Source organism: Urocitellus parryii, chromosome 1, assembly GCF_045843805.1.
Source record: "Urocitellus parryii isolate mUroPar1 chromosome 1, mUroPar1.hap1, whole genome shotgun sequence".
Lineage (NCBI taxonomy): Eukaryota > Metazoa > Chordata > Mammalia > Rodentia > Sciuridae > Urocitellus > Urocitellus parryii.
The window spans coordinates 193,851,740-193,870,392 of record NC_135531.1 but is presented as its reverse complement, the minus strand read 5'-3'; the positions used below and the strand labels follow the sequence as shown (position 1 = coordinate 193,870,392).

The window sequence follows — 18,653 nt, the reverse complement described above, 5'->3', positions numbered from 1 at the left end:
CATATCCTTATGGATTAGGGCATAGTTTGGTCTGTGTACCCAGATTTATTCAGTTCCCTTGCTTTTTGATCCAACATTCACAAAGAGTATGGAATCTGTTTCAGGAGAGACCACATGAGACTCCTAGCCACATGCATATCTATCTGTTTTACTCCAAATGTAAGCTACACAAATTCTACATTAGCCAGCCACCGAGCTATATCAAATGTATTTTTAGTAGAAAAGGAATGGATTTCTGGCTTTACCATGGATAACACAGATAATATGCTACTTCCAGTGAACAATGCCAATCTAGTAACTTCAGTTTTTCTAGGTATCTGTGGTCACACAGGGATAATACTAGGGGCAAGTTTTTACTGTGTTCTGGACAAATTCCAATGACCAACATCTGTATTTCTGTGCTTGTAGGCTTTATGTGAGAGGGAATTTTACAGGATGAACTCAAATTCCCCTGACTTATTTGTCTATGAAAACAATAAGCATGGTGTTTCTTATTATATTTTAGTTAAATTGGATGAAAGAGGCGTTCAGAGAGGGAAGAAACTATGGGTTGAAAGTCAGGACCCCCATGACGTCAAATCATTGCTTAGATTTACCAAGTATGTGGGAACATTCTTTGGAGGCATACTTTATATTTTTCCTTCAACCAGAGAATCTTGGAAATTTCTTTGTGAAAACCCCAGCTCCCTGTTCCTTCAGGTGTAATAAATCTGAGACATGTATTTTTCATTTCCCCAGAGTCACCTTCAAGTTCTAGCCTTGATGCCCTGAGGTTCCTGAGTTAATAATACCCCCTGTCCCCTACTGGCTTCACCCCGTCTCTGTAACACTCCTATTCACCACCTCTAGAGTGGTGTTCCTTGGATTTGAGAAGTAAAATTCTTGTTCTTGAATCCTGTCTCTGATTCTGCTTCTAGGAGAACCTAAGACAACACTGTGACCAGCCTTAAAGGTGTTCATGGAAATCCAGCAAAATATCTGTTTTGAGGTGTGTAGTGAAGAAGACACATCCAAAAATAAAAACCAGAAAATAATAATAAATGATGAAATCATATGGTAGGAAAAGAAAGGGCAAGGCAGGGTAAACATGAGGAGAGGCAAGGAGTGGGGGATAAGAAGTGGTATTAAGTAAGTGGTCAAGTAGGACACATTAAGAAGTAGAATTTGAGCAAATCTCCTCCTAAATGAACAAAATCATTTAAAAAATTGACCAACTATAACTTCAAACTTGTATCTCTTTGCTTCAAAAACAGAAAAGCAATAGCAATTTTGCTCTGTGTGTTATGGTTGCCACTCTGATTTATGCCACATGGTCTCTGGTGGTCCCCTAATTGACAAAGAGTACCCTGAAGAGTCAGGTCAATTCATACTTCTTCCCTAATATTGCTTCCCAAATTAATTTACCTTCATTTCTAAGGGTTGTTACGTATTGGGGTGGTGATAACTTTGGACAACTCTTATGTGTATGTGGGGGGGGGCATTCTTAGAAGGTATACTTTATAACTGGTACCACACTTAGTTTCAGCATTGGTGATTTTCAGTGTCCCTTACTTGTCATCTAAGAGAAAGAGACTTCACTTTTGAAAAGAAGACAATAACTCCCCTCTGTCCCAAGCAGTCTATACTAAATGACAGTGGAGAAAAATTTTAATGCAAGTAGAAGAATTTGATGAGTAGTTCCCAGAGAAAGGGCAAGAGAGTAACCACAAATATCTAATTTCATTAAAGATTGTCTGGTGACTTGCAAAGTAAATTGAAAGATAATTTCTCTTAAAAGACACCGTATTTGACATCAATCAATGGGTTTATGTGGTCAGCCTAAGAATGTGCAACTCTCCCACTTCATAAGAAAGTCTAGATGAGGGCTGCTGAGGAGAGAGAAAGATAGAAGAGGTCCCTTTCTTCCAACTTCAATAGCTTCCCTAGCCAGAGGGCGAGGACCCTGCTGTGTGAGCATGCCACCCGGCTCAGAGAGATGCAATTGGTGTCAGACCACAAAACTTTGCCTTGCAACATATATTATGAAATTTGAACTTTATACCAAAGATGTAGAAAAACTTGAAAGATTTTTAAACATGATCGGGTTTGTGAAGTAGAAAGTTCATTAAAGGTTGCTGTGTGTACAATGGAGGGGAGAGAAGGAGAATACAGACAAAGGAAACATAAGGGTTATCTTGGAGAGAGGGAAGCAGATACAGGAGGAAGATAGTGCTCATGTACTTTTCTGCTTGGGGGCAGATACAGGCCCAGGTGTGGGCAGCAATCACTGACATGCTGTGCTAGAAAAGGTGCAGAGATATACATTTAATGTGTCTGTATGGACTTACGCTGTTTTCATAGTATCAGACATTTCAGATTTCAAGTCTTTGTCAAAAATTAGACATTATTTGTATTTAGGAAGCTCTGCAATAGTACAGAAGTTAAAATGAAATGATCACTGAAGTTGAGTATATCATATTCTATATCTAGGAATTCAACTCTTCGTATATACCAGACAAAAAAATGCACACATGTGCACCAGACATGGACACAAATGGTCACAGCAGTGTTACTGGTAATAGCCCCAAACTGGAAACAAGTCAAATGCCCACCAACAGGAAAATAGATAAAATGTGGTATACTTAACAAAATCATGGTATACATAATGAAATAATATAAAGCACTGAAAAGGTACAAACTATTGTTACACACCATGACATGGATAAATCTCACAAATAATGTTAAGGAGAAAAGAAAGACACAAGTGTCCATTGCAGAATTTCATTTACAAAAAGTTTTTTTAATAAATGATAAAATGAGTGTTTTAAATATGAATTACAGTAATATTTGGTGAGAAAAGATTGTAGTAAAGGCGTCCAGGCATGAAGACAACATCTGAGATATTAATGATGTTTTATTTCTTCACCAGGGTAGTGACTGAGTGGCAAAATTTTCTTTGTGGAACTTCATGGAGTTTTGCTCCTAATGTTTCTTTTTTTTTTTTTTTTTTTACCTTCTGTACATACTCCTTAATAAAATTATTTACATAAAAGGACCAAAGAATCACAAATTCATGTGAAGTGAGTATAACTACATAAAAGTTATATTATTTCCTCCCACTACAAGAAAAGTGAAATGCCAGATAGGAGGTTCAGAAATGAAATAAGCCGATTTCCATTCAGGAAGTGGTGACTAGCTTTTAATATGCATCTAAGCTAAGTCATTACAACTAAAGTATGTGACGACAAACGTTCCAGTAACTAACCACAAAATGAAGACGAATCTGTATAACTTAATTCTAAAAGGCAACAAGTAAAAGTAAACTGAACTGAAAACAAGTTGTATATTAGAGATCAAGGGGAAATGATCGTATTTAACATTTGTCCAATACTTATGTGCCAAGCAATGAGATAGAACGTTCATATTATATTCATTTAATCTTATTTAATACTTATAATAAGCCGATGAGGCAGTTATCAGTTATACCCATTTGATAGACTATGAAATCAAGACTCAGAAAGACTCAATTAACCCCTTATGTGCCCTCCATTATATAATTAATCCCTTATAGACACCAGTTAGTGACACTGAGCAAGTTATTACACTGCTCTCAACCTTGATCTCCTGCTCTATGAAATGGAAGGGTCCTCACAGACTTCCTTGGAGTACACAACTATGAAAACAAGTAATTCATTGTTTGAATAAGGGCAGACTGAGTCAACTCTGGAGAAGAATTGATTTCAGGACTGAATTTACCAGAAATGTTGGCTTCAGTGGGCAAGAATCTCAACTGGGGCTGTATTCACAACCCTGCCTGCCTGATCAGAAGTAACTACCTAAACAAACTTTTTATTTTAAAACAAATTCGTATTCCTATCTCTGCCTCATTGTACTGAACCCCAGTATCCTGAGCAGTTACTTGGGAAAGTATTTTTATAACAACCTCCTCTTAATCCTGAAGTTTTTGATGTATTTTTGATCAAAAATGGTTATGAAACAGTAAACTCTGGGTCTCAGAAGACTTGATAGATAGGTTCTCAGAGACAACATTTTTATCTTGACACTTAAGTCATGCAGAAAAAATAAATCATGATTCAACATATACTTTTCTGCAAGGATCTGTGATAGGATCTAGGTTACTTTCTGGTTATTTAACTTAATATTGGGATAAAGCTTTAAAAAGTAAAGAACGGCAAAATTAGAATGCAATTTAGGATCTTATTCTCAAATAAATCTTAAGCAAATTTTTATTTTTTATTGTTTTTAAAAGAAAGTGCAGGGGCTGGGGATATGGCTCAAGTAGTAGCGCGCTCGCCTGGCATGCGTGAGGCACTGGGTTCGATCCTCAGCACCACATAAAAATAAAATAAAGATATTGTATCCACCTAAAGCTAAAAAATAAATATTAAAAAGAAAGTGCTACATTCCCTTCAGTTTGGTTTAATTTTTAACATGCATTTAGTCAAATAAATTTATACTCACAGTTAAAGTCAGGTCCATATTTTTTCAAAGCCTCAAAGACAGAAGGGGCTTTGCATTCTACATTTAAAGCTTAAATAACATACCCAGTAAAGATATGAAAATCAGGTTCAATCAATATCTTCCTAGCAAATTTCCAAAAACCTTTTATTTTATACACTTGTTTAAGTTTTATAAAATTAAAAATAGACATGACATGATTTTCCTATTTAAACTGATGCTATCTAGCATTTCAGAACTTGAGTTAGAGGCCAAGGAGAATACAAGTTGGGGGAGGACAATGAAAGAGTTCTTAAATCAAATCCAACAAAACTTGTCAGCCTGGAGGCAGCATTAAAGACATTGCTTAACCTTCTATTGAACATTCTATGGGTGCACAGTGAACATCTTGAATAACAAGTGTAAGTGAGTTTGGAAACATGCAGAGTAGTGATACCCAGTATTAAAGAAGAGTAAAAGGTAATACCAAGTGGACAACAGATATAAGAAAATTGCTTCTCATGAGGAATTCTGGCAGCTTTTAAGAATTTTGACAAGCCTGAGTGGTATTACTTTGGAATGATTAAATGTGAATGCAAGTGTTTTGGGGGAGGGAATCTCTTGAGAAGAAAAAACAATTTTTTTGTGTGTGTGTGGACATGGGAACAGGGCAAAAATAAAAAAGAAAAATTACTTATCCTTTGAGCTCCACTCAGCTCAAATAGTGCACCACCACAACTTAAGAACACCAAGTTGGGACTGGCAGAGAGGTATCCAGGCTACAAATGCAAGAACACCAACTTACACAGACTATTTAATGCTGCCTCTGAGATGGGATGCTGTGTACCTGGGCATTGCAATAACTGCTATGTCAGAGAGAGCGGAGTTTACATCCTCCCAAATAACCCCAATCACTAAATCATTCTGCAGCCCTTCATTCCATGTGATATTTTGTATTTGAAACAAATTCTTATCAAAGTTATGACCACCAATTGCCACTCCTCATGCAACAAGAATACACCTGAATGTATTTAACCATGGGACAGTTAGAGCTTCCTTCTATATTAACTCTCTCAGGAAGAAGGCTTCTTGTTCCAAACAGTTTGGGGCTCTTTCCAAAGGACCAAGTCCAAAGTGAGTAGCACTCTGCCAGGAATGATTTGGTTTAGGTCACAATCTGTGGGAGGCAGGCTGGTTGAAAAGAAGCATGAGGCTAAAACTGGTTAAGTAAAATTAAACCTTAAGTGTTGCCATATTTTTTGGGGGTAAACAAACATCCAAATAGAATGAGAGTTATCCTATCTGCATTGTAACATGATGCTAGTAGTAAATGAAGCAGAATCAAAATGAGTACGAACTAATTTCACATAGAAGCTTTTGCTCATCCCAAAGTCTTCTTCTAAGGAAGTGATGTTCATGTTGAAATATATTTGTATATCTTGGTGTTTTAAAAGATCTAACCAGAACAAATTTAGGGGAGGAAAAGCTTATTAGAGGGCTCATGGTTTCAGAGATATTAATCCCTAGAAGGTCAGCTCCATTCTTTGGGGCTTGAGGTGAGACAAACATTATGGTGGAAGAGTGTCACAGAGGGAAGCTTACAAGATGATCAGAAAGCAGAGAGAGGATCCATGCTCCAGATACAAAATATATAGCTACACCCCATGAATCCCTTCCCCCCCAGTCACATCCCAACTGCTTCCAGCCACCACTCAATTAATCCCATCAGGAATTAAGTCATTGATTAGATTAAGGCTAGAAGACAATTATTTCTCCTCCAAACCTTCTTGCATTGCCTCACATGTGAGCTTTTGGGGGACACCACATTTAAACCATAACACTTGAGAAAGAAAGCATACTTAAAAACATAATTGCCCTGATTTGAAAATCAAATTCTACTGATTTCCAAATTCAGATAACCTCTCTTTGGGGGGGAGAAGATGCACCTTTAAAATAGCAAATGGTTTCTAGAAAACACACACATTTAATTTATATTTTCTCAATCAGTTGCAAACATAAAAGATCTTTCAAGAATGTACTGAAGTGAGCATGGCGTCTGATAGAAGAAAAAGTTGGCTACGATATACATACTGTGGGGTCGGGCTCCAAATTCCTCAATAGGACACCCAGAGCACAAGAGTTAATAACTAGAATCAACAAATGGGACTTACTCAAACTAAAAAGTTTTTCTCAGCAAAAGAAACAATAAGAGAGGTAAATAGGGAGCCTACATCCTGGGAACAAATCTTTACTCCTCACACTTCAGATAGAGCCCTAATATCCAGAGTATACAAAGAACTAAAAAAATTAGACAATAAGATAACAAATAACCCAATCAACAAATGGGCCAAGGACCTGAACAGACACTTCCCAGAGGAGGACATACAATCAAACAACAAGTACATGAAAAAATGCTCACCGTCTCTAGCAATCAGAGAAATGCAAATCAAAACCACCCTAAGATACCATCTCACTCCAGTAAGATTGGCAGCCATTATGAAGTCAAACAACAACAAGTGCTGGAGAGGATGTGGGGAAAAGGGTACACTTGTACATTGCTGGTGGGACTGCAAATTGGTGTGGCCAATTTGGAAAGCAGTATGGAGATTTCTTGGAAATCTGGGAATGTAACCACCATTTGACCCAGCTATTCCCCTTCTGGGTCTATTCCCTAAAGACCTAAAAAGAGCATACTTCAGGGACACTGCTACATCGATGTTCATAGCAGCACAATTCACAATAGCAAGACTGTGCAACCAACCTAGATGCCCTTCAATAGACGAATGGATAAAAAAAAAAAAATGTGGCATTTATACACAATGGAGTACTACTCTGCATTAAAAAATGACAAAATCATAGAATTTGTAGGGAAATGGATGGCATTAGAACAGATTATGCTAAGTGAAGCTAGCCAATCCCTAAAAAACAAATGCCAAATGTTTTCTTTGATATAAGGAGAGTAACTAAGAACAGATTTGGGAGGAAGTGCATGAGAAGAAGATTAACATTAAACAGGGGTGAGAGGTGGGAGGGAAAAGGAAAGAGAAGGGAAATTGCATGGAAATGGAAGGAGACCCTCATGGTTATACAAAATTATATACAAGAGGAAGTGAGGAGAAAGGGGAAAAAAAACAAGGGGGAGAAATGAATTACAGTAGATGGGGTAGAGAGAGAAGATGGGAGGGGAGGGGTGGGGATGGGGGATAGTAGAGGATAGGAAAGGCAGCAGAATACAACAGACACTAGTATGGCAATATGTAAATCAGTGGATGTGTAACCTATGTGATTCTGCAATCTGTATACGGGGTAAAAATGGGAGTTCATAACCCACTTGAATCAAAGTGTGAAATATGATATGTCAAGAACTATGTAATGTTTTGAACAACCAACAATAAAAATTTTAAAAAAAGAATGTACTTAAGTAGAATGTATCTTTAAAAAGTACAGGAACTAAACCTCCACACAAGATTTTTATTCAAATTGTAAATATCAATGCCTTACAACTTATAAACAAAACAGTTTTCTAAAATTCCCTTGGCTTCAATTGTATGATGATCTAATAAAGGAAAATGTAAGCCCAATTGAGCTCTAACATCCTCATATTTAATCTTCTAATGGCAGTATTTCAAAGCAAAAAGTACTCAGTACAAGTATACTTAAATCCACTCAACACATTATAGACTGTAAAATTAAAACACATTATGTTTTTTATTATGCAAGAAGAGTCAAGGGCATCAGCCAACTGACCTGCTAATCCAATAACCTACAGAGAAGACATTTATGCCTAGATAAGAGCTTTGGACAAGCTGCATATTCAAACTATTTAGCATCACAAATATGTTTAGCAGAAAGCTACTCAAGGATGGCTGTCACTTAGGCACTTCCAGAGAAAGAGCTATCAGGATGATAGGTTTTGGCTTAAAAGAGAGGCTTTTATGAGGGATTATAAATATTGATTTCACTCACAGATTCGGAACAGCTTATGAGCTTGTGTACATAATACCAACCTTTCCATTTATATCATTGTGTTAGATTTCAATGGGGATCTAAACACTGATTTTTCAAGAAAATCTTAAAAGACTCTCTTTGGGCAATAATAATTTGGAGGTTCTTATTTCTTCTCCTGGAAGAGCTCATGCTTTTAAGAATTCAAATGACAAATCACAGCATAAGATACCAGCATCTTAATGCATTTGTTGATTTCTAGGAAGCTAGACACCCAGTCATCCAAGAAAAGGCTATTTTTCAAATTAGGCATCCAATGAATATAAGATGACAACCCGCAAGAGAGTGCACGAGGGGATGGATTGAGTTACAGAAACAGAAAAACCACTCTTGTCCTCAAAAAGACCTCTTTTAAAAGAGAATCAAAGGATAAATATTCATAGAATAAGTATGTACATAAATAGACACACAAAACAAATTCAGTATTTTTATGAACACTATGTTAGGCTCAATTTGACACATAATGTATTTTTCTCATGCCCAGGTACTAAAATTATGTTTCTCTCTTACTGTTACAATTTGGTAATTCTATTAAAGCTCTTACATATGTGTGATAGACAATAGGAGATTAATCTGATTCCAAAAATAGGAAAATAAATTAAAACTTATAAAGCAATTGGAAATAAACTCAAAGTCAACAGTAAAATTGAACTTTACAAAAGAGCCTCAGTCAGCACGTCTCTAATTCACCAGATTTCTGGTGCAGAGAAACCAATCACAGTCTCTTCTAAAGAAGTGCCATTCATAATAGAAGCTGGGCAGTATTTTCTAAATAATAAAAATCCCTGACAACCCAAGTTATTGTCAGAAGGATTAAGGAAATAGGAATTACTTCAGGGCTGGGGATGTGGCTCAGTTGTGGAGTGTTTTCTTGGCATACATGAGGCCCTGGGTTTGATCAGCAAAACACACACATAAACTCAAAGAAGTCCAAATAAAATTATATAATACAGTATAACAAACATGACATGCATAAAAAAGAGTTTACTATATAGAAGGGCAGATATACAACAAAGTACCCACAAATATTTTTCCACAGACAAGCCTACAGGAATAAGTGTGCTTGCTTTAGAGAAGCAATCGGTTCTAAAAAAAAAAAAAAAAATTCTTTTAATTTTAGGATTTTTCTTAATATTGTTTTCCCTTGACATTCACAGACTCATTGTGAGAGAGAGGAAGATTTATTACCTATTGTCCTAATATAAAGTATGTATGGAAAACAGGGAATCCTTGTACATTTTCATGGGAATATAAAGTACAACAGCTATTATGGAAAACAGTATGGGATGTTCTCAAAAAACTGAAAATGGAATTACCCTATGTGCCAACAATACCAGATCTGGGTAATTTACCCCAAAGATCTGAAATTTCTGAAATTAGTATGTTGAAGGACAACTGTACTACCATGCTCAACACAGCATTATTTACAACAGCAAAGCCTGGTAATCAACCTAAGTGTTCAACAACAGATAAATGAACAAAGAAAATGTAGTATACTATATGGCCTTGAGAAAATATACAAATTTAGTCATTTATGACAAGATGAATGGAACTACAGAATATTATGTAAACTGAAATAAGCCTGGCACAGAAGGAAAAACACCACATATTATCATGAGTGATATCAATACTTTTGAACTCAGAGAGAGGAGAATGATGGTTACCAGGTGATGGGAGGTGAAGTAATAGAGAGATGATGGTCAGAGAGTATGAAGCATCAATTCACCATCAATTAGCAAGAAATAGGTGTGTTTTTTTAAAAGAAATCTATTACATGGAATGACAAATACAGTTACTAAAATGTATTTACATTTCAAAATTGCTAAGAAAGTTCTCACCATAAAAAATGATAAGCATTTGAGGTGATGAATATGTATATTGATTATATGGATTGAATTGTTTCTGATTGTATTCATTTTGTACACTAGAAATATATACAACTACAATTTGTCAATTTACAATAAAATTAATATTAAAAATATATAAAGTATAGATTGGGGTACCTTTAATTATTCAATTTTAATTAGGCCACATACTTGCCAGATATCTGAAACCTTTTTATATTAGAATAAATGCCATACTAAATTCTATTTGTGATTATTAAAACCCAGAATTCATATCTAAGCATCACAACAAAACAAATGTGTTTGAAAGGCTACAATTGCCTTCTTGAACTCAAAAGATAGAAACAACTTCTGCAGACGGGCCTACTTTCACTTAATTTTCACTTATTATATTTATCTAACTAATCTTGAAACTGGATTTCATTTCTAGCTTGTACTGCTTCTCAAAGGTGTGTTATGTGTCAATTAAGTGCCTGGAACAAGTTTCCTTTAAGTCATTACAGGCATACAAGTACCATTAACTTCTTCATATTCTCAATTTTTATACACATGCTTCTATTCAATTGCATTCCAACACTGAGAATATAGTCATAATGTCTGTGTTTCAATGAAGTCTTTTATCCCTTTGATAATTTTCTCATTTATAGAATTAGAATATTAAAATAAGTGTTAAACACTAGCATTATAAAGGCTAGGATTTCATTGATGGTTGTGAAGAAGATATGATAAGAATTGTCATTAGTTATTATACATAAAAATGCTTAGTAGTTCTTTTAAATGCCTGTAAAATCCCTAAGAATGATGAAATCATTTTCATACAGAATATTCTCAAAATGTATCTTCCTGACCAGAAACCTGCATGCTTCCTTTCTCTGTAAGGCTTAACTCCACAGAAGACCTCTGCTCTTAAGAACCTCTGTTCTACTGTCCTCAAAAGATTTACATCCTCTTTGAGGGAAGAAACTATGGTCATTATTTTAACGAATAACCTTAAAAAACAAGACTGGCATACTAACTAGTCTCTGTAATAGAATTTAAATATTTCTCACTAGGATGATTTTTCATTTCAGTGAATTATACATCTTATACAAAAACTTGAGAAAAATAGCTAGCAATACAGGTCTTGAAATAACATGGGATATTTAAATCCAAGTAGTACTATGTATGCTACTCAAATTAATCAAGAACAGACATATTGCTGGGCATGGTGACACATGCCTGTAATCTCAGTGGATCAGGAGGCTGGCGCAGGAAGCTCACCTGTTCAAAGACAGCCTCAGCCACTTAGCAAGGCCCTAAGAAACTCAGCAAGACCCTGTCTCTAAATAAAATATTAAAAGGGCTTGGGATATGGCTCAGTTGTTATGCATCCCTGGGTTCAATCCCCAGTACCAAAAATAAATAAATCAATAAGAACAGACATATGGAATTTTTCTACCATTAGAAATCTGTAGAGCATCTGATCAGAATGGGGTTTAAAGGAAAGAAATTAATATAATAGAATTAGTGATAGAAGCTTAAGTAGCTATTCTATTAAAAGTTTCCTACTCACAAAGTTTGTACCCCCACATGAGACAAACTTCACCTCTCTCAGAATAAAAGAGTTTTAACTAACATTGCCTTGTGTTCCACCTACTCAAATCATTAAAAAATTAAAACTGAAATATCACTCATAATCTAATAATTAGTATACAACCATAGGTGAAATTTAAGTTCTTACTATAATTCTTAACTAAATCTTATACTGTTGTGACATTAATAAAGCAGACTGAAATATTCTAAGCAATTTTGATGGCTTAGGATGGTAACTTTATTAGACATCCATATGGGAAGGCATCTATCAGGATTTCATTTGGAAATAGGCATGACTTTGGGGAAAAAAGGTGGAGAAATAGCCAAAAAAGATTTGGAGAGTTATCAAATAGATAAGATTTAGAATGAAGAAAATTAGGATAAAGAGTTAGGTAAGGGAAAAAAAATACCACTTTTGGAACTGACAGATAAGGCCACTAATTATACTGCATATAGTAATAGATATTCTTCCAACATTTTATAATATAAACAAATATATACATACACCCCCAAATCATACATACATATGTAGGGAGCATATGTATGTGTGTGTGTATGTCTATGTGTGTGTGTGTGTGTGTGTGTGTGTGTGTGTGTGTATGAACTTTCAAATATCAAATGACATTTCAAGATTTTAAAAAATTGTATTTAATTCTGTAAACCCTACTACGGCTAAGTACATCAATTTGGTCTTGCTAAGTACATCAATTTGGTCTTGATGTTACCTCTGAGCTGGCAAAGCTTCTATTACTGGTTCTATTATCTTAATTTATGCCCTTCTCATCTTTCTTCCAAGCTCAGCAAGCTACCTGTGGTAAGAGGACAACTTCAATTTCAACAGGAATTAGCAATGAGGAGAGTTTTTAGCTTTGTAGTTGTTGTTCCATGCACTTTACCTGATTCTTGAGATCCAGTTTGGGACATGGTCGACCTCCATTGTAAGGTTTTTCCTTTAACCATTTGGATCTAATTCTCACTCCAATCCCACAAGACGAACTGCAAGAACCCCAGCTAGACCAATCACTTAACTTGCAATCAAATGGGCAGGGGATGACACATTCTTCTTGAATGTAACCTGAAAGAAGAATTAAGACGAGGGAGGAAAGTCTGATTAAAATGTTCTTATCAAATTCTATTTCCTATTAGAGCTCAGAATTTTTTTAAAAAAAAATATTGCTACAGTGGCTTCAGTCTTGTACTTAGATGAACATACCAAAGTTTTAAGAGATAAATCAATGTGATTACATGTGCATTCAAACGTGTGCTATTCTGTTTACTTCATAGACAATCTGAGATGGAAGAGACAGGAAAAAGTACATTTATTTTTGGTTTCTGATAAAGAATGAAGCAGTTCATGGGCCATCTTCTCTTATTGGGCCTTGAGTTCTCCATCCTACAATCCTGAAAGTCACCCTCTGGAACAGGAAGTATAATAGAGTCAATCTTTCTTCTGTCTGTGACCACCAAGGCTTTCACTAATATAGATGTTGATTCTCACTTCCAGGCAGTGTAACTTGAAAGTAGAACAAGAACAGAGAACAGACCACAAATTAAGAAAGGCAGGATATTACTGAAAGAAGAAAGTAGAAGGAAAATAAAAAATTGTATAATAGGATATTGCACTGGAATCAAGACATACGGACTACAGTATAGCTACAGAAGTTCCAGTTTTACTTGTTCTTGCTCCACTATTTGGACTACCTCTTGCTATAATCTTTCTCTGGATGATCTCCTTGTTTCAATGCTCACCTCTACTGATTGCTACCAAGTAAATGTCTCTAATCCTGATTTCTCTAACTGAATTGTATACCATTTATGAAGTCACTATTATTGGATGCCCAATTTGCTACATGTCTAAAGTGGATATCATTAATGTCCTTCAAAAGCATTATAATTCTCTTGTATTCTTCATGTCTTTGAACTATTGCCACCACTTGGCATTTACCCAATATAACTAAATTCAGCATACTACACAAAAAACGCACACCCATGTTTGTAGCAGCATTAATTCACAATAGCCAAGTTATGGGACCAGCCTAGGCATCTGTCAACAGATAAATGAGTAAAGAAAACATGTACATATACAATGGAATTTTATTCAGCCATAAAGAATGAAATTATGTAATTTGTAGGAAAATGGATGGAGCAGGAGAATATCTTGTTAAATGGTGTAAGTCAGACTCAAAAAATCAAGGTTATACATTTTCTCTCATATGAAGAACCCAGAAGTCAAAAAAAAAAATTTTTAAAATGGATCCCATAAAAATATATGGGAGACCAGAAGAATAGAACAAGGGGACCAGGGTGAGGGAGGAGGGAGGGGAATGGGGAAGTAGTGGGGACTTAAATTGAACGAATTATATTACATTTATGTATGGATATGTCACAATGAAACATATTATTCTGTATAATTATTATGTACTAATAATTTTTAAGGGAAATATATTAATGTGCCAAATTCGTTAATTAGTTTGACTTAATCAAAAGGGAGAATATCTTGCGTGTCTTTGAATTAATCAGGTGAAATATCTTAAAAGAGGAACAGTCCCTTTTTGTAGACAGATTCTCTTTTTGGCCTTAAAGATGCAAACAGCCATGCTACAACATGCCAATGGAGTGACATGGCAGGGAACTCCAAGCAGCCTATAGATCTTGAGGGTAGCCCTTGGCTGTCAGTCAGCAAAAATAAACAAACAAAACAGTCCTATATGTGTATGAAGATGAATTTGGCCAAAACCTGAGAGTTTAAATGGGGAGTTTTTCCTAATCCAGACTCTAATAAGTCCTCATCCTTGGGCCACACCTTGATAGTTGAGTAAGATCCCTAAGCTGAGGATTTAGAGAAAACCATCCCTGGATTCCTGACACATGGAAACTGAGATAATAAAGACTATTTTGAGCTGCAGTCTGGGCCCATTAAAATCTAAGAAATTATCAAAATAAAAATCTCATATTATCTTATTTCCTTACACCCTGTTTTATAATTCTACACATCTATTAGTACATGTAGTAAAATAAATACTAAAGCTCACAAATACATACTCTATAATTTCTTTGTCAGTCCTTCCTTTAAGATCTGATCACTCCTAGCCCAGAAGGATGCAATGTTCTATGAATTTCCTATTTGCCTAATTGTCCTCTTTTGTTATCTGTCAATAACTCTGAGGAAAAACATATTTTAAGTACGTAAAGACTTATACTGTTCCCTTCTTTACAATCTTTGCTGCTTCTATTGTCTTAAAGAGAAAATGACAACCTGCTTTGCAAAAACAAAACCAAACCAAACCCAGTTGCTTAAGAATATTTCTAAGCAAAGGTTTTCTACTCTGTAAAATATAACTCCATTGTCTAAGATGTACTATAACCAACTTAGCAAGAAATTTGGAACACAGGCATTGTCAATTTTTAAAGAACCTCAGAGTTTTGTTTTGATTTTTTAATCTCTGGCTCTTCCCTCTCCTGTATCTCAAATTCTATCTACACAGACTACTCCATCATCTCCAAAAATTGTTATACCTTTACTCATATAAAAGAAGTTCTTTCCCTAACCAATTAAATGTCCCTTATCTATTACTTCAACTTCTCTCTTGCCAATATAGTTGAACACTGTCCCCGCATCCTTTGGCCATGCTTAACTGGCAAAATCTTGGATGTCAGTCAATCCATTCTTCTTTCTCTGCACTTAAAGCAGGACAAAGAGAGATGAAGAAAATGCTAACACCACTTTTCTGGTACTCTTTTTTCAACGAATTTCTGTAATTCCCTGGTCATTATTTTGAGTTTTCTTCTCACTCTTGTTTTGCCTAACAGCTCCCCTAAACCTTCTACCTCTGTCTTCAAATTTCTTCTTCTACCATCACCTCTTCCACAGTGGGGGTGGGGAACAGAAAGAAATTAACCTCTTCCACAATGGGGGGAGGACAGAAAAAATTTAATGTGAACTCCTTCAATTGCAATTTCTTATAAATATATCTATATCTATTCCTAGTCTTTCTTTTCTTCCCTCATATTAAAATAGAAAAGGCATCCATTTTCCTACATAAGGCATAGTCTTCATTGTTCACCTGTTATCTCTTTAGAACTTTGGACTTTATTAGGACTTTCTCTCCTTGGTTGTTCTCTGAAGACAAAATATACCCAAAATAAGAGTCATCAGGAAAAGATTCTTGAGATTGCAAAAGAATAATTGTTCAAAAGTAATAAATTAATTACTGTTTAATAATTTTAATTCTATAGTCATCTGTAAGGGACCCTGATCACCAATTCAGTATTAAGTACATAGTAAAAGATACATAAAGAACTAAAGAGAGGACACGGCATTGTATAATTTTACAGAGAAACTGGGTCATTTAATGATTTCATTAGCTACCAAATGAAATGAATATGGTTGGAAATTAGGTGGGATTCACCTTCATGGCAGGTGAGCTTAGAATAGGCAAATATGAAATTCCAGAAGATTTCATTTAAATAAATTTTAAATATTTTGAGTGTCTAAACAAATAAAGTATCTTTAGAATGAGTCCTTCTTTTTTATCCCCCCCCCCATTGTGCTGAGGATTGAACCCAGGGCCTTATGCACGCAAGGCAAGTACTCTACCAACTGAGCTATATCCCTAGCCCTTGAGTCCTTCTTTTAATGAAATAAAATTTTAAATCATCTTCATCTATACTTACATATTGAAGGATTTTAATTTGCAAGCCTCTAGCAATACTTTCTCTCTCAATGAGTATAAAATAATTTTTAAATTCAAAAGGACTAAGCGACAGTGCTATTTATTTTTTTTCAGAAAAATCCCCATGCTATAATAGACCTCAAAGGAAATTTCACAGTTAGAGCTATTAATAATTACATATTCATATACCTACCTCATCATTGAAAGGATTAGTTTTACCCTCACACTTAATACTCACAGTTTTTGGCAACACAATGATGAATATAACAATTACAAGGTTAACCTCCTTGATGAGAATTCCAATTTCTAACTATAGAAACCTTACTGATGTATTGTAAAACTCATTTCCACAAAATATACCGCAGAATAGCTGTTTCCATCTAGATAATACTTCACTGGAAACATTCTCATAAATCTAATCTCAATTGCTATGAGAACAGCAGTGTTTTTACCAATAAGTATTTAATACTACAGATTATACAGAACACATGGCTTGAACCATCATGTTACGTTGTCTAAGGATGCTTTAGTGTTTTACTTTAGGTGTCTGCATATGAGTATGAAGTGGTCATAATAGAATAATCAGTAAAGCATGCACCCAATTTGCAAAACACATACATTACATAATAGAATCACAAAAAAATCTGACTATGGATAAAGATGGAGTGAAAAAGATCCATTATAGTATCTCTATCTATGTTAAAACCAGAAATATTAATTTAATGACATACCAAAAGGAGTTTAATCCCAGGAACCTGGAATGGAACTCATTTTCAAACAATATTACTAATCCTCTAACACTGACCTCTTTAAGGTCAGCACAATGAACATCCAAACTGTTTCCTGAACAAGGTAATCTCTTTAATACAACTACTTTCTAGTTAGTGTCATGATTTGAATATGAGGTATTCCCCAAATGCTCCTGTTTTAACAGAAGAATGTTCCGGGGTAAATTTATCAGATTGTGAAAACTGTAACCTGATCAATCCATCCTAATTTGAACTAAGTGGGAAGTAACTGTAGTCAGGTGAGGTGTGGCTGGAGGAGGTGGGCATGCCCTGGAATAGTTCATTTTCCCTGTAGTCTGTGGTCCCTCCCTCCCACTCCCTCCCTCCTTCCCATAGCCCCCACCTCCCCCCCCCCTCTCTTCCTCCCTCTTTCTCTCCACCTCCCTCCCCTGGTTCCTGGCTGCCATGAGTTGAATAGGTTTTATCTCCTCTGCCTTCATCCATGATATTCTGCCTTGTGGTAGGTCCAAATAAAACACAAAATAGGGCTGGGGATGTGGCTCAGTGGTTGGGTGCCCTTGAGTTCAAACCCCAGTACCCACCTCCCCGTGAAAGATATGAAGTTAGCAATCATGGACTCTGAAACAGTGAGCCTCAAGTAAACTTTCCCTTTTGTAAGTTTTTTTTTTTTTTGGGGGGGGGGGTCGGGTATTTTGATCATGGTAATGCAAAGTTGACTAACTGTTTATATGCATTTCTTCTCCCACCCTTCTAACATTCAAATACATACATGAATAACATTCAAATTTCATATTCTAAAGCATAATATCCAAATTTGATATTCTAAAGCATATGAAAGAAAATACTGATGATAGTAAACCTGATAAAATAATCTATGTTAATTCCCTTATATTTTTCTACCATGCAAAGTGACAGCATATGTCTTATTGGACAGTCCCGGTTACATGTACTAACCTTGTGCTCAATAATTGAAACACAGCATTAGAAAACACACACATTTTTACCCACATCCTCGCCAATACTTATTGTTGTTTGTATGCATAATAGCTGCCATTCTGACTGAAGTGAGATGAAATCTTAGAGTGGTTTTGATTTGCATTTCTCTAATTGCTAGTAATGATGAACATTTTTTCATGTATTTGTTGATTGATTTTACATCATCTTCTGAGAAGTGTTTCTACAGGTCCTTGGCCCATTTATTGATTGGGTTTTTTTTTTGTGTGTGTGTGTTTAGCTTTTTGAGTTCTTTATATACCCTAGAGATTAGTGTTCTATCTGATGTGTGAGGAGTAAAGATTTGCTCCCAAGATATAGGCTCTCTATTCACCTCATAGATTGTTTCTTTTGCTGAGAAGAAACTTTTTAGTTTGAAT

The 18,653-nt window shown here is 35.4% G+C and overlaps 1 protein-coding gene across 1 annotated transcript in view; it reads right to left on the bottom strand.

The window, feature by feature from the left end:
* Window positions 1–18,653, bottom strand: part of Thsd7b (thrombospondin type 1 domain containing 7B) — a 932,734-nt gene that overhangs the window by 193,433 nt on the left and 720,648 nt on the right. Inside the window, exon 15 of the mRNA XM_077798343.1 lies at window positions 12,755–12,933. Within this exon, the coding sequence (XP_077654469.1) occupies window positions 12,755–12,933 (179 nt within the window). The remainder of the gene's footprint in view (window positions 1–12,754; window positions 12,934–18,653) is intronic.